Source organism: Rhineura floridana, chromosome 11 (assembly GCF_030035675.1).
Source record: "Rhineura floridana isolate rRhiFlo1 chromosome 11, rRhiFlo1.hap2, whole genome shotgun sequence".
NCBI classification, from domain to species: Eukaryota; Metazoa; Chordata; class Lepidosauria; order Squamata; family Rhineuridae; genus Rhineura; species Rhineura floridana.
Window position 1 is genome coordinate 4,458,332 of NC_084490.1, and position 19,961 is coordinate 4,478,292.

A 19,961-nucleotide genomic window follows, 5' to 3' on the forward strand; every position below is an offset into this window, starting at 1 on the left:
TACTATGTTCCTCTCTGGGTGGGCTTGGAACCGATAGCTTGAATTAGTTGGTTAAGGAGGCAAGGCTAATGTTTGTGTGATGTTTATGGACGTCTATGTCAATTGATCCTGTTTTTGATGAATATGTTGATTCCCCTTTATTATTAAAAAATTGCTTGAATGATACTCAGTGGTATTCTCTGACTCCATAAAATGTCAGTTTCAGGACACACGCAGGTCTCTTAGTCAAAAGGTCCCAAAAGGGGTGTCAGTGTTGCATTTGCAAACTGCAGGTTTGTGTGGAAGCTGCACGCTCCGTAACAGTGATTTTTCAGAAGCGTGGGGAGAGATATCATTGAAAAGAGCAGGCCGTTGATCAGATAAGAAACTGATGCTAGCTTAAGAAGCATTCACTATGATTTCAGGGCTGACATTCCATTTCCTAAAAATGGCACCAATGGTGTTAAACTAACATGTGTGCCTTGTCACTGGCCAGTAAGAGATCCTTGGGTTACTATCAGGGAAAAGGCTTATGATGAGACAAGAAAACGTACTGCAGGGTAGCCAACATGGTGCCCTCCAGATGTTGTTGGACTCCAGTTTCCACCAGCCCCAGCCACTGGCCAATAGCCATCGAAAACGGGTGCTAACATAAGAGGAGTCCTATTGGCGGAGGGCAAAGGCTCCTCTAGTCCACATCCTGCTCTCACAGTGGCCAGCCAGAGGTCTGAGGAGCGTGCAAGCAGGACCTGAGCGCAACGGCGGCCTCCCCACTTGCAATTCCCACCAGCTCGCATATAGAGACATACTGCCTTCAGCACAACGATGGTGCTTAGTAGCAACTTATGGCCTTATCCTCCATGAATGTGTCTAACCCTCGTTCAAAACCTCCAGAAGGCAGCATATTTGCAGCTCCTGGTTGCCATAACTCAGAAAGCTTTTCTGTTCACATCAACTGCGAAACCGTAACCAATACAGGTCTCATCGGACACTTAGCTGTGTGATTTCCTTATCTGGAAGCAACCAGGCTTTAAAAAATACACACAGAACACAACACAAATCCCTAAATTTGAAGTTCAAAGCAGTCAGCTTTAAAAGGAAATGCCAACAGTGTAAGATTTAAAGTTTGTTTTTATGGTGTTTTAATGTTTTTAGTGCTTTTGTTTGCCACCCTGGGCTCCTGCTGGGAGGACGGGCGGGATATAAATCTAACAACAACAACAATTTATGCCCAATTGAAGGATATGCATGTGGGTGAGATGAGAGAAAATGGGGTATGGGTGCAGCTGGACCTTTTAATGCAGGGATGGCGAACTTGTGGTCCTCCTGCTGTTGTGGTCTTCCAGATGTTGCCGGACTACAACTCCCAACATCCCCATCCATTGGCCATGCTGGTTGGGATGATGGGAGTTGTAGTGGAATATCTGGAGGGCTGTCAATTCAATGAAGCTGAATGTTACAAGATTCAGGACAGGCAAAAGAAAGGGCTCCCTCACACAGCGCAGAGTTAAACTATAGAATCCATTCCCACAAGTGGCAGCGATGGCTACCAACTTGGATGGCTTTAAAAGAAGAGACAAATCCATGGGAGAGAAAGACTTTCAGTGCCTACTAGTCACGATGGCTGTGTCCTCCCCCCACTGTTGGAGACGGATGCTTCTCAATGCCAGTTATTTATTTATTTATTAGATTTATATCCCGCCCTTCCTCCCAGCAGGAGCCCAGGGCGGCAAACAAAAGCACTAAAAACCCTCTAAAACATCATAACAACAGACTTTAAATTATATTACAACAAAACATCCTTTAAAACATATTAAAACAAAACATCTTTTTAAAGAAGCAACTTTAAAAAATCTTAAAAAGCAATTCCAACACAGACTGGGATAAGGTTCTCTACTAATAAGGCTTGTTGAAAGAGGAAGGCCTTCAGTAGGCGCTGAAAAGATAACAGAGATGGTAGCTATCTCATATTTAAGGGAAAGGAATTCCAAAGGGCGGGTGCCAGCACACTAAAGGTTCGTTTCTTATGTTGTACAGAACTGACCGCCTGGTAAGATGGTATCTACAAGAGGCCCTCACCAGCAGAGCGCAGTGATCGACTGGGTAAATAAGGGGTAAGATGGTCTTTCAGGTATCCTGGTCCCAAGCTGCATAGGGCGTTGGACACCAAAACCAGCACCTTGAACTTGGCAGCTAATGGGCAGGTAGTGCAATTCTTTCAGCAGTGGGGTGACATGTTGGCAATACCCTGCCCCAGTGAGCAGTCACGGTGCCTCATTTTGCACCAGCTGCAGCTTCCGGACCAACCTCCAGGGCAGCCCTACACAGAGACCATTACAGTAATCCAGCCTGGAGGTTATCAGTGCATGGACAACAGTAGACAGCAGTTACTGGGAATTACAGGAAGAGAGAGTCCTCCTGTACTCAAATCCTACTTTCGGGCTTCCCATGGGCATCTGTGGCCACTGTGTGCACAGGATGTTGGAGCAGATGGGCTACTGGCCTGATCCAGCAGGCTCTTCTTATATTCTTATGTTAATATAAAGCCCCCTCCCTCCGTTTTTCATTTTGTCTATGGTTTGTCAGTGTTAAAACTGGCCGTGTGATAACAGAGCAAAGTCTGCCTACCCCTCAAGCAAAGGTTTGTGGCCTAAGCTGTGACAAATTGCCAATTTTCTTGCTAGACGATATGAGTCACTCACCCTCACAGTTTTGCATGGAAACTCCCCAGCCAAACACGTTTTGTTACCTCTCCCCTTGCCACACAGGCCAATATTCTGATCTTGATAACTGAATGGCGTGTGATTGACGTCGCTTTGAATGACAGAAAGACGGCAAGGGATGTTTGTGAGAAGTTGTGGGGGAAAACGCAAAAGGAGACAGCAGAGATGGTATTGCACAGGCAGCAAAAGCACTGGCAACTGAGAAATGAAACAAAATAATAGCGGGGAGAGGAGTTGTGGCTCTCTTAGTAGGGGATGGGGAACAGAAGGGGAGCTAGCCCAGACGAAGATAGTCTTGAATTAGTACAAATTAGGCTGTTGCCCTAGTAGGGGAATCTTCAGCTGCAATCCTAATCCCACTTACATGGACGTAAGCCCCATTGAATTCAATAGGACTTGCATCTGAGTAGACATTGCTAGAACTGTACTGTTAAGCACATGAGCTTTAACTGAAGCAGCTATGCCCACAACATGCATTTAAAGCACGTTGTTGTTGTGATGTGCCTTCAAGTCGACTACGACTTATGGCGACCCTATGAATCAGTGACCTCCAAGCGCATCTGTCGTGAACCACCCTGTTCAGATCTTGTAAGTTCAGGTCTGTGGCTTCCTTGATGGAATCAATCCATCTCTTGTTTGGCCTTCCTCTTTTTCTACTCCCTGCTGTTTTTCCCAGCATTATTGTCTTTTCTAGTGAATCATGTCTTAAAGCACATGGCTTCCCCTAAAGAATCCTGGGAAGTGTAGATTATCTCACACAGAACTACAGTTCCCAGCACCCTTAACAAACTACAGTTCCCAGGAGATATTTACATTTACTTGGGAGTAAACCTCATTACACACTACCATAGGCCTTATTTGGGTCCCACCTCCCTTGCATAACAGGTTGGGCTGTTTGCTGAGGCCTCTAGCAATTAACTGGTGCGCATCATCAGTCTGCCTGTGGGTATTGGAAGAGATGTACAACAAACATAGACCATCCTTTCTGTCGTCTTGTAGGGTTGTCTTCCGGGGCCATCGTTAGCACAAGACATCATGTGGACTCTGCGGCAGGCCCCTTCACTAGGGTTGCCAGGTTCCTGGAGGGCCGCAACCAAGAGGTCTTCTGTATCTTTAAAAGTTGTGCAGGGGGGAGGGAGAATCCCACCTTGTGGTTTTTCTCATTACACTGTTGCAAGAACACCTGCACTTGGCTGACTTTCTCTTCTCTTCTCCTAAAGATACAGGATCAGTCTCAGGCCAGGGATCTGTCAACCCTACCCTTCACAGAAACAAGCAAACGTCATCCCTTGTGTTTGGAATGTGCTTATTTGGAGGAGGGAAAGGCCTCAAAGGCAAAGCTGGAACAGAGATAAGACGATGGGAAGGCCAGTGCCAAGGACTATCTCTCCCTCCCACTCGCACCTTCCAAATGAATCCGAAGCCTTTTCTTTGAATTTACTGCTGCAGGGGAGTCTCCAAATCCAAGTTTCAAGGAGTAGCTGTAGAAATATTTATGTGTTTTAAGATATAACATCATGGGCATCCATAAGAATTTTTCCGGGAAGATGGGGGGGGAGTGAAAGGAGGAGAAGCTGGTTTCTCACACACAAAAATGAGAAGAATAGTGCCTGCATATTCTGCCTCATATCTCAGGTTTTACAAATGCTAGAAACTTACTTTTTTTTAATCAAATCTGGGGATTATGGTTCATGGAAAAAGGGTACTTCCCCTTCCCCCCTCCAAACCATAACCCCCAGAGTTCGTTTTTTAAAAAACAATATAGTTCTTATTGAAACAGATAATAGGTTGCCTTTCCCAGCCCCAGTCAGCACAGTCGATTAGACAAGAACTAAGTCTTTATTTTCCACAGAAGGATGACAATGTTAGTCCCTTGGAGCAAAAACCACAAAGGTGGCACCTTAAAGACTTTACACATTTATCATGGGATACGTTTTCGTGGACTATGGCCCACTTCATCAGATGCATGAAGTGTTATGCCAAGTTATAGATTTATGCATGGCGTGGGGAAATGAAATGTAGAAAAGTAGGGACAGAGACAACCAATTAACAGTAGTAATTTGCAAAACAGTTGTTGATAACACATGCATCTTGGTATTGGTAAGACAATTAACACATATAACGAGCAAAAATTACTTTTGGTTAAAACTGCAAGAAAAAAACCACTTTCTTCATGTGGCCTCGAGTTGATAAAAATATAAAAGTAGGCCTCAGAGTGATTTGAGCTGCATACTGTTGATCTTAAACGCACAATCACACACATACAATTACAAAGCTAAATGATACTTTGGGGGGATGGAATACTGGCTGGGTTCGATTCCCGGCCAATGTAAAGGGGATCATTTCCCCCCTTCCTTTGGAAGAGTATTAGCCAGTTGTAGAACAAAAAAACTCTTGTGGCTCTAAAGACTAACACGTTTATAAAAACCATAAGCTTTTGTGGACCGCAGCCCACTTCATCTGTCTGATTATTCTTATGCAGTTGATGAAATGGTGACGGGGAACTTTGGGTTCTTGGACCAGGGGTCCTCAAGGAATTAGAAAACACAGGCTTCAAGCAAAGTAGGCCTTTATTCTATATGATTGCACACAAGGACTGCCTCTCAGGGGCAACGGGCGCAGACTGTAATGTGGCACTGTCTGCACAGGCCTTTTATACACTTCAAAGCACAGCATGTGACACTATTTCACCAATTATACAATTGCCTTCAAGCATTACATAAAGGTTATGCCTTTCTGCAGTATTCCTACACCAATCAGATAATATTAGAGAGGAAGGCAATGGTAACCCCCAACTGAACACCGCTTACAATGAAAACCCTCTTCATGGGGTCGCCATGTCGGAACTGATGTGAAGGCAGCTTTGGCTGTGGGGCGGTATAGAAATTTAATTTAATAATAATAATAAAATGTCCATTTTCAATACCTACATAGAAAAAAAAACCCAATACAAGTACATTTCCACCATCTGCAAGCATAGTCTTATACCATTGTTCTTGACTGTTGTTCTTAAGGCCATTGGCTACCAAGCATACCATTGTACCATTGTTCCTCGTTTGCCAAGCATACCCAACATAGCTGTTGCTGTAGAAACATTTGCTACACACCTACTGCATTTAAACAATATAGTGGTTAATCATATACAGCCTGTTGCTCTTTATAATGTCCTTTACTTCTTTTAGATATTAAACTGTACTTCCTAAATTATATACGGATATATATAAATTCCCCATTAATGGCCTGTGGTCCACAAAAGCTTATGGCCATGATGAACTTGTTAGTCTTTAAAGTGCCACGCAAGTGTCATTGCGGTTGCAACTGACCAACGTGGATACATTTCTGAGGTGTAATTAGAAAAAAAAAGGGTTCTTGCATTGGCCGGGAATCGAACCCAGGCCTCCCGCACGGCAGGCGAAAAATTCTACCACTGAACCACCAATGCAAACTTGTTAATAAAATGGAGAGCAACTTATTTTACTTACCTTAATTAACATAATTTGGATCTAGCTAGCTAGCCTGTTTAGAAACATTATGCAAGGTTTACATAAGAACTTCCATAAAAGCGGCTTAAACGTGTGCATTGGTGGTTCAGTGGTAGAATTCTCGCCTGCCACGCGGGAGGCCCGGGTTCGATTCCCGGCCAATGCAAAGCTCATTTTCTTTCTCTCCCTTTTTTGGCCCTAATTTCACATGGATCTTGCATTTTCTTGAGCCGCTGCAGCTGCTAGCAAGATTGTCGCTACTGGCCGAAGGAGTGAGCAGGGCTGTTAGAGAAGGGAGCCTTCCATTACTTATATGATAACCCCCAGCTTCGAGTTTCCAGCAGTTAAAAAAACGATTTGTCTCCTTTTCTTCCGTGCAATGGAATCGCGTGCATGTTTAATTTCGAAATCCCATTGCATTCGACCGGGGCTTACCCACCCCCCCGGTAAGTGCAACGCACAGAGCTGCAGCCTGGCTTTCATTTACTTCAGTCCTCCCCTTCGCCAGCTGCAGTCTCATTTTGCAAGTTTTTCCTAATTAATTTCTTTCCCCAAAGAGTGAATTCGCCTTCTCGGGTGAGGAGCGCTGCGGGATATGCCCAGGTTGCTAAAATGCTCCTCTGCAAAAACAGGATTTGTTCTGATGCCACCATTAGAGGAGTTTTCTGGCTACTAGCATTCCATTTTACCATCGCCACCAACCCCCGCATTGCTGTTTAGCAATCACTACATTGGTCCAGAATAGCAATTTCTCTCTCTCCCTGTTGTTGCAATGAGTGAGTGAGTGAGAGAGAGAGAGATGATGCGTCTTCTACACGTTGTCTGCTCCCTGAAACTGATAGAAACCTACAGAAACTGACTAGAGGCTAGAGAGTGTGGTTTTCACGGCAGCATTTGGACAATAACAGTGTGCTACACTTGAGGGTTGTTGTGAACCTCTCTCTCTCTCTCTGCCTCGTCATATGGTTGTCATAAACCACCAACTCTAACCTCTCTTCCTTCTTTCCTACAATGTGGAAATAGTAACATTGGACTACCTTGCAGGGCTGTCGTGAGCCATTGTCTTTTAGCCTTAATCCCGTCCCCGCCCCGCGAATTTGCAATGTGGGAATCATAACTATGGATTCTATTTGCATTTTGAGGAAAAAATGTTTAAACCCCGCATAATACTTTAAAAAAAAATCCGATATTTCGCAGGCGCAGTAAAACCTGAGTCAGAAAATAGCATGAACCCCTGTGCTTCTGTCGTTCTTGTTGTTGGTGTTGTTATTTCTTAAATTATTTTTTATTTTTTGATGAGGGGGAAACATACTACTACCGAAATCACCCCTAAAATCATAGATATCTCAATTTTTTCTTAAGGACAACTGTTCCTTTTAATCTGAAGGTGAGGAAGGGGGGGGACTGTCAAAAGCAACCAGGAAGCGCCACCTCCAAACAGTGAAATTGCCATTCTACATTTGTTTCTTTGTTTAAGTCTGTGTCAATGAGCCATTGGGGCAGGCCAGCAAGAGGAAAGAAAAGGGCGATGGCTGTGCTTCACTTCCTCTACTGCACATGCGCAAACTCAGTTACCGCGAGGTGCGAGGCGGGCGCGCATGCCCAGTGAGCTGCAGCTGCTCCTTCCGCCCGCTGGCTTTTGAGAGCGATGGCGGCGGTGGAGGCCGGGAAGATGGCGTCTCCCAAGAGCGCCCCCAAAGATGCTCAGGTGCCGGGGGTTGGGGGGCGAAGAATGGAGGGCTCCTCCGTGGAGTCTGCCCCAGCAATGCACCACTGGGCTGTGTGGTGCAGAGCTCTGTGCAGCCCTGCAGCTTGCACAGTTTGGCTTTCGGGTTCAAGGTCTGCTGACTGTTTCTTCCAAGTAGTAACAGGAAAGGCTGCTGCTTTTTTACTCCTTTAAAAATTTGCTGATCCCTCCCCCCTTCCCTAGAGTTTCAGCTCGTGAAGACTCTGTATTTCTTGACTGCAAAACATTTATATGAAGCTGCTTTTCCCCACAGCGCTGATGGGAAAGGCTTCCTGTGTTGCATGTCAGCCTGCTATGCAGAATATTAAAAATGTGTGGGGAGGGAGTACCAACGCAAGTTCCTCCCCTACCACTACTTTACAATAACTTACCTATGCTTGCATATATTATTATTACTGATAGGCAAAAAAACCTTGTGGTTTAAGAACGTACCTATAGCCAACATATATTTCTATCACCTTTAAAAAGCAGGGGAATTGGGCAGTTATGGTGAATGCACCAGAAGAGCAGAAGACCTGACCTCCTCTCTGAGATACTGTACTGCCCCACAAATTTGTAAAAATGCAAACACAATTTGGGTTGGTCTTTCACAGTCCATTCCACTTCCTGTGTAGCTTGGGAGAATTTGGTAACACGTGCCTCTGAGCATATGAAATAGATAAATAAAGAAATATTTAGCAATTGCTAAATATTAGCAATTAGCAATTAAAATATCAGTGTCTCTGCAAGCTGCTTTTCACTTTTCAAGACCTTCCTTACTAAGTCAAAGTAAGCCCCCTTGCCAAAAGCTCTATTGCTTACTTTTTTAAAAAAAAAATCCAACTTTGCTAAAGTAAACCAGCCAGATCTAAGGTTTCTCATATATGGTCCAGTGAGAACTTAGTTCCGCTGTTCCTACAAGGCAAGGAAGAGGAACCTGGGGCTCTTTCATATATTGTTGGACTCCAGCCCCCATCAGCCTCAGCCAGCCTGGCCAGTAGTCAGGGATGATGGGAGCTGCAGTCCAAAGAACATATGGAAGGCCACAGGTTCTCCATTCCTACTATAAGAGTTGCCTAGGTGTGGTGGTCCAGGCAGAAAAAAATGAGTAAAAAAAGACTTACTGGGGTGCGAAGGAAATGCGTGTGTGTGTAGAGGGGAGATTTCAAAATTAAGAGAAGCATTCTAGATCTATTTTGTTTTTATTTTTCAAGAACTGGGAAGTATGTAGATACTAAGTACAAGATGTTTGTCTTGCCTGTTTGCATCCGTAGTGGCCCAGTAATGACAGTTATGCATGCTAGATCTAAACATGCTTTGTTGGCTTGGAACAGGTTATGGCCCAGATCCTGAAAGATATGGGGATTACTGAGTATGAGCCGCGGGTTATAAACCAGATGCTGGAGTTTGCTTATAGTAAGTTTATCTCTAATCTATTTCTTAAAAAATGTACAGTAGGGCCCCGCTTGTTGGTGACCTGTTTTTGGCGTTCCGTTAATATGGTGGCACCAGCGGGGCGATCAGCTGTAGTGCAGGGAGCTCCAGCCACCACGCTCCAGCTGACAGGGATTAGCTGTAGCACGCTAGCTCCCCACGCTCCAGCTGATCGTGCACACGACAGCTGATCACGCGCTCCAGCTGAGCAGGGCCCCACTTTCTGGCGCTTTTCAGCGGGCGCCTGGAACGGAACCTGCCGTATGAGTGGGGCCCTACTGTAGTTGGATGTCTAGCTTGCCTCCATGTTGAAGGTTTTGGTGCATAAGAACAAATGCCCTTATAAAAAGGGAAGTGATGGGCACTCCAACACCAGAGGCATTCAAGAGGCAGCTGGACAGTGCTAGCATGTTAGTAACATTAGAAGTCCCTTGGAAAGTAACGGGATGTCAATGTCACTAACTTTGTTTTAATTTGGGACATAGAAGTCTTTTTGGCTGTGACAGTCCACACAGCTGCCCCTCCAATATTAAGCTGAATGTTGGAAGATTCGGGACAGACGAAAGAAGGTGTGCTCTTCTTCACATGGGGCATAGTTAAACTATGGAATTCAGTCCCACAAGATGTAGTGATGGCTGGCAACTTGGATGAGTTTGAAGGAGAAGAGGATAAGGCTCTGAGTGGCAACTAGCCACATGGCTGTATTCTACCCAGGGCCGGCACCAAAGGGTGGCCAGGTTGGGCCCTGGCTGAGGGCCCCTATGGCCCAGTGGGGCCCCTAAAGGGCCCCTCCTTAGGGTGTGGGGGTAGTACTCTCCTTCAGCGATTGACTTCCGACCCTGCCACAGATCGCAGAGACAGAGCTCACAGCCCTCCATACAGACCGTGCAGGCCCATGGCACCCACCTGCTCCACCTACCTCTCCTCCCTTTTTGTGAACGCCCTGCATACTGCGCACGCAGCTGCCATCAACCAAGATGGCAGCAGAAATTCTGCCCCTACCACCATCTTGATTGATGGCAGGCATGTGCGTGCGCACAGCATAACATGCATGTGTGCTATCAACAAAGATGGCGGCAGAGGTATCAGCCCCTTAGAGAAGCCTCCGCCGCCATCTTGGTTGATGGCAGCAACCTGCATACCCAGTGCAGAGGGCATTCACAGAAAGAGAGGAGAGGTAAGTGGAGTGGTCCTGCACAGTCTGGGTGGGGGGCTGGAAGCAGGGGGCCTGGGACAGGCTGGTGCCCAAGGGTCCAGTCATGCCTGGCAACGGTCCTGATTCTACCTATACTAGTTGCTAGGAATCACAAAGGAGGAAATCACTTTTGCGCTCAAGTCTTGCTTATGGGTTTCCCAGAAAACGCATCTGGATGGCTACTGTGTGAACAGGATGCTGGACTAGATAGGCATTTGACCTGGTCCAGCAGGAATGTTCTTACATTTTGGGTTTTATTTCCTGAAAGGATATGTGACAACCATCTTGGAAGATGCCAAAATTTATTCAAGTCACGCAAAGAAGTCGAGTGTCGATGCGGATGACGTGAAGTTGGCTATTCAGTGCCGGACAGACCAATCATTCACTTCACCACCGCCAAGAGATGTATGTTTTAAAATTTAGATTTTTCTAAAGCTTCATGTTATGTTAGGGGGAAATTATTTATATAGGGCCATCCATGGACAGAGCTCTATCCAGACTTTAATTCTTTTTGTTAATTTTTTATTAGCAAATTTACGATAACCATCAGTGCATCCATCTTAAGTTAAACATATAAGCTAATATAAGCCTTCCAGATATCCAAATAAGTATCCATGTGAAATTTACGCCTATATGAAATATGTGCCACAGTAGCAAAGGCAGTGAGGGCCTCAGACCGCTGCGTAATAGACGGTGGGTGTTTATTCTTCCAGTCTTGAAGCCTCTGGGTGATTATAAGAGCTTGCGGAATCCATTTCTGTTGTCCTGCCATTAATCCCCATACCAAAGGAATATCATTTAAAAGTACACGAGTATCTATATATGAGTGTATAAAATTATGCATGGCATTGAGAAAGTGGATAGAGAAAAGTTCTTCTCCCTCTCTCATAATACTAGAACTCATGGACATTCAAAGAAGCTGAATGTGGGGAGATTCAGGACAGACAAAAGGAAGACTTCTTTACTTAACGCATAGTTAAACTATGGAATTTGCTCCCACAAGACGCAGTAATGGCCACCAGCTTGGATGGCTTTAAAAGAAGATTAGACAAATTCATGGAGGACAGGGCTATCAATGGCTACTAGCCATGATGGCTGTGCTGTGCCACCCTAGTCAGAGGCAGCATGCTTCTGAAAACCAGTTGCTGGAAGCCTCAGGAGGGGAGAGTGTTCTTGCACTCGGGTCCTGCTTGCGGGCTTCCCCCAGGCACCTGGTTGGCCACTGTGAGAACAGGATGCTGGACTAGATGGGCCACTGGCCTGATCCAGCAGGCTCTTCTTATGTTCTTATGTTCTTATCTGCAACTAGCAAGGTTTTCACCAGTGCAGAATTGATACAGACAACTTCTTCAGACCAAAAAAGAATAGACTTCACATGAGCAAAACAGAGAGATGCTCGGGTTGTGCCTTGAAGGTGCAGGAAACACCATCTTGCTAAAGCTAAGAAGGTCTGAAGGGCCTGAATCCTGGAAATCGCATGTATGCCACCATGGGTTCCATGATGGAAGCTCACAGCCCAGTGGTAGAGCACTTGTTCTGCATGCAGAAGGTCCCAAGATCAATCTGCAATGGCATCTCCAGGCCGGGCTGGGAGAGATTCTCTGTTTGAAACCATGGAGAGCCTCTACCTGTCCATGTGGAAAGTACTGAGCTAGATAGGCCAATGGTCTGACCCAATATAAGGCAACTTCCTGTGTTCCTAATTTTTTTTTTTGAAAAAGTTTTTGCTAGATATTGCAAGACAAAAGAACCAAACACCACTGCCGCTGATTAAGCCATACTCAGGTCCAAGGTTGCCACCAGATAGATACTGCCTCACAGCGCCAAATTATAGGCTGAAGTCTTTGCAGAAAAAGGTAAGAAGTCTGTCAAAAATGGATGCTCGTGTAGATCCATAAAGGAATTGCATGAATGCTAGCTTTTTTTAGGGGGGGGGGGTTGACAGGTATGTGGTACTTGAAATTGTGAGTTGCCTGCTTTTTGTTTCAACCTTGTTCATTAGGTCAAGATGTTTTGGTTGTTCAGCTCTCTTTTATACTGGCGATGTTCTTAGCGTAACATCTCAGAAAAGGTGGTAACTAGATCTATAGTGCAGTATCTGTGAGGGCAAAAAATTAAATTCCTTTCCTTTTGGTATTACCTGTGTGAGGCCAGAATGATGGAAAGACAGAGGTAAAAGTTTCAGAATTCCACAAGTGCACGGCCCAAATACAGAACTTGACAATCTTGGCAAACTCTTTACCCTGACACAGATTTGGCTCCACCTGCAGCCCTTTTAAGACAAACCATTCTAAATTGGATCAAAGCGAGTAAGGTATCAGAGTCAATAAAACATTTCCCTCAGCCAAACTCTGTTCAACTCCAGCTTTTGCAGAGAGAATAGAACAGGCCTCTTCATTTCAGTGAAACTCTGCTCAGGACACCAAGCTTTCTGTGTTGCAGGAGATGAGCAATTAAAAACAAGCACATACCAACCTTTTGACCTCTTCACAGCAGCATGCCAGGCCAGGAGATGAAGATCAGATACCTTACTCTACCATAAAACCGTAAAACGAGCAGGAAGGAATGTTTTCACAGGAATGCCCACAACAGGATCCCAAACCATAAATCTGGAAACATTTGGTTCACTGACATAGACATACAGACACTCTGGTATTTGTGCCATGTGAAAAAGTATGCAGAATGGTTGATGTTAAACGTGATGTATGGAAACCTGTATTTCATTGCTGAGTTGGAATTTATTGCAGCGTTTTGATGCAGCCAGATAATCCTGTCAAATAGTTTATCATCTCGCTTTGATTTAGATAGCTTCCTCCTGTCTTTTGTGCTTGCTAGCAATTAACTCTAAACATAAGACTGAGGGGAGATATGATAGCACTCTTCAAGTACATGAAAGGTTGTCACGCAGAGGAGGGTCAGGATCTCTTCTCAATCATCCCAGAGTGCAGGACACGGAATAATGGGCTCAAGTTGCAGGAAGCCAGATTTCGACTGGATATCAGGAAAAACATCCTAACAGTTAGGGCCATACGACAATGGAACCAATTACCTAGAGAGGTAGTGGGCTCTCCCGACATTGGAGGCATTCAAGAGGCAGCTGGATTGCCATCTGTAGGGGATGCTTTGATTTGGATTCCTGCATTGAGCAGGGGGTTGGACTGGATGGCCTTGTAGGCCCCTTCCAACTCTACTATTCTATGATAAAGAAGGATGTATGTCATAAATTAAGGAATTCCTGTGCACATCAGTCAGCGCAAAAGGCCTAATATCTGTAATCAGTCTTCAGCTCTCTCTATGTTTGTTACAGGGGGTTGTATCCAGTGTCAGTTCTACTCACAGTAGACCCATTGAAATTAATGGGCATGACTAACTTGGGTCCATTGAGTTACTTTTTAATGTGCTACTTTTAACTGCCAGCCAAGGGGCAGATGTATTCGAGTCATGTTGTAGAATCAAACTCTGAACACAAAGCATTTTTTGCCATAGCGCTATTCCAGCACTAGCAGAATGGAATTATGCAGAACAAGCTAATAATACTGTATGCAAAAGGACTTTGGTAGAATTCATCATCTTAGTACTGTATGTGAATTAGCTTCTGTAGAAAACTCCCCTTTCTGTATTTTTAAATGCACGGCCCTCCTTTTTAAAAGGGTCTGCCTTCTGAAGAAGTGCACCAAAGCTTGCTTTGACCAGTTGGTGCTTTGCCCTTCCAGGTGTCTTCCTCCGGTGCAAGGATCACCGTGCCACGGCTGAGCGTCGGCGCCGTCACCAGCAGGCCCAGCACACCGACATTAGGCAAGTTGCATTACATTGAGAGCGGTGTCATACAACTTTAAATGGTCATGGCTTACCCCAAAGAATCCTGGGAACTGTAGTTTGTTAAGGTTGCTGAGAGTTGTTAGGAGGCTCTTATCCCCTTTCCAATTCCCAGAGCGGCTTAATAACCAGTCACTGTTCCTCGGGGCTCTGGGAATTGCAGCCCTGTAAGCAGTGGGGAGGAGAGCTTGGCTGGGAGTCCAGAGTCTGTCAGTTCAAATCCCTGCTTGTGTCTCCTGGGTGTCAAGGGCCAGCTAAAGATCACCCCACAGTGAGTGGCTCAGGGGTTACGTGCCCTGCCACCTGTGCAGCCGTGGGCAAACTGCAGAGTCCCAAGGAGCCCAGTTGCCCCTCAGCTGGCAGTTGCGGACAAGTAAGGGGCTGGCTTGTGCAGCTGTGGCAAACTGAGCAGGCCCTAGCCAGCTGGGGAGGACTAGCCTCAGAGGGAGGCAATGGGAAACCCCCTCTGAATGCCGCTTACCATGAAATCCCTATTCATAGGGTAGCCACAAGTTGGGATCGACTTGAAGGCAGTCCATTTTTTCAAGGAGAACTCTCGCCACCCTTAACAAGCGACAGCTTCCAGGATTCTTTGGGGGAAGGCATGGCTGTTAAAGTAGTGTGATACCGCTTTGAACGCATAGCGCAGATGGGGCTTTTGTTCGGTTGCGTTTCAGATGCCCCTTAGAATAGCACACTTACCTTTTGCATTGCATCCTCCCCTGCCCCTGTTACCTTGGTTTCTAATGTACCTAGTGTTGCTTCTAAATGTAAAAACTGCTGGTGTGAATTTCAGGAACTCCTTCAGCTCAGACAATGTCTGTTTCAGCTAAAATTGGGACTCCTGTGTCGCTGACAGGTCAAAGATTCACCGTGCAGATCCCAACGTCCCAAACATCTGTAAAATCAGGTAAGAAGAAGCGATGCTATCAGATGTTACAGCTGTAATTCCCACCCACCCCAAACAGAAGAAACAGGTCTGTGTGGTACGATGCAGTGATGGGTGGTGGCGGCTCCGTGTCAGTAGGACAGTGCAATCTGCTCCGGGTTTTCAAGGCGTTTCGGAGTAAAACCCGGAATGGATTCCATGAACCCACTGACATGGAGCCACCAGCCACCGCTGCTTTGGAAGGTGTGAGCACGATTGTGGCTTCTGTGTATAACTTGTTTTTTTTGTGTGTGTTAAGCCACACCTTTATGTGGCAAAGTCCTGGTAAAGAAGAAGCATGTTTTCTTCTCTGAAGGCTGAGAAGCTGTTGTGAGCAAGTGCAAGGCTTACATCGCTTTCTAGCTGTTAGGGTAAGAAACTCAAGATTTGTTCAATGTGAAGATTGCTCCTGGCACCAGAAGAGTCTTGGGTTCATCTCTGTGGACTGGGGCCTGGCGTAAGCCATGATGCACCCTGGGACATATTTCCCATTGCCTTCCTCCCCCTTTCTCTTGTTTCCGCTGAATTCTACATGTCATGAACACAGTCATCTTGGCTGTAAAATGTAAAGGAACAGCAAGGTAACAAAGAGAGGCCCTAACACTGGCCTTGAAAGGTCATATCTGGTCCTGCTGGCAAGCATCCCGTCTGGCTAGGAATGAATTCCTCATAAATATCCATTAGACGCGGTGAAGTTAGGCATAGCCGGCCCCTGGGGATGAGTCATAAAAAAACCTCAGACCCTCACCACCTTCTCAGGAAGGGAAGAATAAGCATCCTCACTGTGGATCGCCTGTCATTTTGACATCACTAAAAAACCCTCCCTCACATACATGCAACGACGAGAGGAAAAAAGTGTATTTAAATGTTTTTGAAAACCATCTTGACCTGCAGTATGCCTCTGCCTATCTCCGCTCACAAAGATAGCTTTAACCTATCATGGGGCTTCAGGCCACAAAGCCTGGAGGTGTGGGGGCTGGTGCCTCAGGTTTAGAGCCTTGTAGACATAAGGGAGCCACTCCTGCTTCTGGTCAAGAACTCTTCCGCACACTTGTATCCATCCAGTGGCAAGGAGTTGCTCAAGGTCCCAGGCTATGGTCTGAAGGCACATGTGGCCAGCTCCCTGCTGAAGCTCAGCAGGGTCAGGTCTGGTCAGTGCCTGAATGGGAGACCACCTGGGAACCATATGTAAGCCGTCTTGGGTTTCAATCATTGATTGATTGATTGATTGATTTGCTTTATTACGGTCAAAGACCAGCATGGGTTTCAATCATGAAAAAGAAAGGCAGGGTAGAAATGTAATAAATAAATAATAAATCCTGAGAAAGGAGAGGTATACTGTACAACCTATGTCGCGTTCCTTTCTTCCCTTCTTCTAGTGTATGGGCCTTAAAATCTTTAGCTTAGAGTTATGAATGCGCTAGGATTGTATTAAATGCACTTGCTGTTTTGTAAATGCCTGTGCTGTTATGCATATATTAGCCATAATTTGCACTGTGATTTATATGCTTTTATATCTTCTGTTTTCTAATAAATGGAAGTTTCCTTTGAATGTTTTGGTCGGGACCTGGGTTCTTGGTTGCACACCCTGTTTAGACCTGTGCCCGCTGCCTTCCAGCACAAGATTGCACTCCTTTCTGGGAGGTGGGCATTGAAGGAACGAGTGGCTCGTAGATACGCACTGCAGCCCCATGTAACAGCAGCCTTCATAGTGCAGCTCTGCGCCATGCTATGGAGGCTGCCTGCAGAAGAGATACATTACTGTACTGCAGTACAGGTGGAAAAGGAGGAGCAGGGAGGTGGAGGTAAATATCGCCGGCTGCCTCCCCTTGAGAGCCAGTGTGGTGTGGTGGTGAAGAATGTTGACCCCATGTTCAAATCCCCAGTTGGCTAGGAAGCTTTCCCAGTGACTGTAAGGCAGTCCCTCTCTCAGAGCCTAACCTTCCTCACAGGGTAGTTGTGAGAATAAACAGGGATGGAGAACCACGTGTAATGCTTTGAGTTCTGTAGAGCAGAGGTTTCCCAACAGTGGTCTGTGGACCCCCAGCGGTCCGCAAGCATCATTTCACGTGGTCTGTGGTATTTCCACGTTGAATATTCATATTGATTTTTCATTGCATTTTAATTGCTTCTTTTATTTATTATTTTGTATGTTGTATTGCAGTGATTTTTATGGAATGCAATAAAATTCATTAAAAGCCAAAGCAGCAGTAAAAAGGCAATGAAAAATGATTCAGCAGCTAGCATGGTGCATTACAGTTGCTACAACAGACAGGAAAATCGTTCAGTGGTCCGCCGAGACCCTCAACCATTTTCAAGTGGTCCATGGTGGGGAAAAGTTTGGGAACTGCTGCTTTTGGAGGAAGGTTGAGACAGTTGTGAGGAAAGCCCGAGGTGGCCTGTAAGTTGGCTTTGCCTGAACGTTTCTGGAAATCCATCTTGTGTCAGTTTGAGGGGCTGAATTCTAAGATGCAGCCAGCCTGGGAAGAAGAGCCATTTCCACCAGCTTTTGTCGTTAATGGGCAGCGCGAGCTCATCGCTTGCACCTGCGCTATCTTTGACAACAAGGCTCCTTCAAGGCTGTGCCTGTCCTGCTCATTAGTTTCCCATGCCTAGGCTGTGAGGCTTCTGGGGTAGAAGGCCTAGAAGCTTCTACTCAGGCCAACCCCTTGATTGAACCTTCCATCAGTTGCATTCCTTGATTGGTCCTACACCCTCAGGTCCAGAATGTTCTGTTCAGTTCTTAATTTTGATTGGCTTTGGGATCAATCAAAACAATAAAGACATTAATAGCAGTATATAATAATGCTTGCATAGAGCTACTGAAATCTTGGGTTTGTCCTCAAAGTCATCCTTGCAGTCTCAGAAGATAACTTGTTCTCACTGCATTTGACAGAAATTTAGCCACTGTCGATGACAGCCTCCTTGGTTTGTCTTCTGTTCCATGGGATATTTAACATGAAATCGAACTGATCTCCTGGGTCAGTAATTGGCCAGTGATATGCTGCTGGAGCCCAGCATAAAAGTTGCAAAACAAAAGGACACATTTGGTGGATTCAGCCTTCTGATTATTTGTTAAGTAAGCTGGTCCCAAGCCGTTAAGGGCTTTACGTACGCGTAGCAATACACTGAACTCAAGATGCTGCTAGTAATGTTTTTTTAATCATGTTTTATTGCTTGTTTTCATTCTTGGTTTTGTTTTGTACAGACAGGCAGTGTAAAAAACATTAATAAAGAAAATCTCCTTCCCTTTCTCAGCAACTCCTACTACCCCAACAGTTCAGAACGTGCTGATCAACCCCTCCCTGATAGGGTCCAAAAACATCCTCATCACCACCAACATGGTGTCATCGCAGAGCTCCTCCGGCGAGCCAAACCCCTTGAAGAGGAAGCATGAGGAAGAAGAGGACTATGACAACTTGTGATGGGTCCCCTTTATGGGTTGGACTGAAATGGTGTATGTCTGTGTCTAAGAAACACATGGGGAAGAAGAGTTCCTGCTTAAGGCCACATTTGCTAAGGCTGGAATCCAAAGGCTGTGTCAGCTTGCTCTTACTGTCTCCCCCTTCTTGAGCTGTAAAGTTGGAGGGGGGTGGTGAAGAAATGGGAACAGGCTCCGCTGTTGAAGGTCTCCTAAGGGCTCTGGGTAGAGGTGGGTAAAGGCTTTAAAGATGTTTTCCCCACGCTGGTGCCCTCCAGCTAGGCTGCTGGGAGCTGCAATCCAAGACAGCTGGCAGGCACCAGCTCAGGGAAGGCTGTTTTGCAGCAACGAAAAACCCACAGGAAAGTTGTTGACCCACTCCCTCCTCGAAGCATCCCTGCATCTGATCCCTCCTGGTGCTAAGCTAAACAAGCCAGCACTTCCCTACTCCCATCCCATGGGCTGCCCCATTTCAAATGGCAAGGTGGTCACCTTCAAGCCTTTTGCGGGTGGCTGCATCTGTATGCAGTGACGGCAAAGCTGTGCCTGGAGCTAGTTTGGTTGCCCTTGTGCCCAGCTGGAGAAGCATCTGCGTCACAGCCTTTTAGAAACTAAGCAGAAGAGGGGCCTCGTCATTATGCGCTTTGCGCTTAGGGCCCTGATCGTGGCGTGTGTATATGATGCAGATTTTTTTTCCACTTTGTAGATAATGTTGAACAATATGATTGTTACTTTCCCAACTTCATTGTCCATAAAAACATCCCCTGAAAGAACTGTTCTAATAAAAAAGGCTTTTTTTGAGAACAGGTTAACTTGTCCTGCTTTTGTGTGGCTGGGTTAAAAAGGGCCCCACTCCATGCCCTCTCGGTACCTACATATGGGCAGAGAACAGCTCCTTCCCCAGGCAATGACTAAGGACAGAATTTACCTTTTCTGCACTAGATGGTGGGTATCGTCCCATGCCATTGTACTTTCCACTCGTTCCCATGAGACAGGGCTATGTAAAACAGCCGTCTGTAATCCATCCTGTGTTGGAGAGCCCATCTCAATTTTGGGGACATAACACAGCAAGACGGGCTTGGAAAACCAAACCAGCAAACTCAGGAACTGCTTCCCAGTAATGTAAGTCGAATACCACCTTGGCAGACACACCCCGGACTGAAGAAGCTGCCTTATACCGAGTCAGAGCATTGGTCTATCTAGCTCCGCAGTCTCTACACTGACTGGCAGCATCTGTGCAGGGTTTCAGGCAAGGAG

At 45.8% G+C, this 19,961-nt stretch overlaps 1 protein-coding gene and 2 non-coding genes across 4 annotated transcripts; 2 read left to right on the top strand and 1 right to left on the bottom strand.

Moving 5' to 3' along the window:
* Nucleotides 1-6,072: 6,072 nt before the first annotated feature.
* TRNAG-GCC (transfer RNA glycine (anticodon GCC)) lies at nucleotides 6,073-6,144 on the bottom strand. The gene has a single exon. It is a non-coding gene; the product is annotated as a tRNA-Gly (tRNA).
* A 135-nt stretch (nucleotides 6,145-6,279) lies between these two features.
* TRNAG-GCC (transfer RNA glycine (anticodon GCC)) lies at nucleotides 6,280-6,350 on the top strand. Its single transcript has one exon. It is a non-coding gene; the product is annotated as a tRNA-Gly (tRNA).
* A 1,344-nt stretch (nucleotides 6,351-7,694) lies between these two features.
* LOC133366764 (transcription initiation factor TFIID subunit 9-like) lies at nucleotides 7,695-19,508 on the top strand. 2 transcript variants are annotated; one of them, XM_061590232.1, is made up of 7 exons: nucleotides 7,695-7,892; nucleotides 9,245-9,326; nucleotides 10,808-10,944; nucleotides 12,261-12,395; nucleotides 14,253-14,334; nucleotides 15,152-15,265; nucleotides 18,542-19,508. In XM_061590232.1, the coding sequence occupies exons 1-7, from the start codon at nucleotides 7,833-7,835 to the stop codon at nucleotides 18,706-18,708; spliced, it is 777 nt and encodes a 258-aa protein (XP_061446216.1). In that variant the 5' UTR covers nucleotides 7,695-7,832; the 3' UTR covers nucleotides 18,709-19,508. The 2 variants fall into 2 exon arrangements, with proteins under 2 accessions (XP_061446216.1, XP_061446217.1); XM_061590233.1 differs by lacking the exon at nucleotides 7,695-7,892 and adding an exon at nucleotides 7,927-8,023.
* The last annotated feature ends 453 nt before the right edge of the window (nucleotides 19,509-19,961 follow it).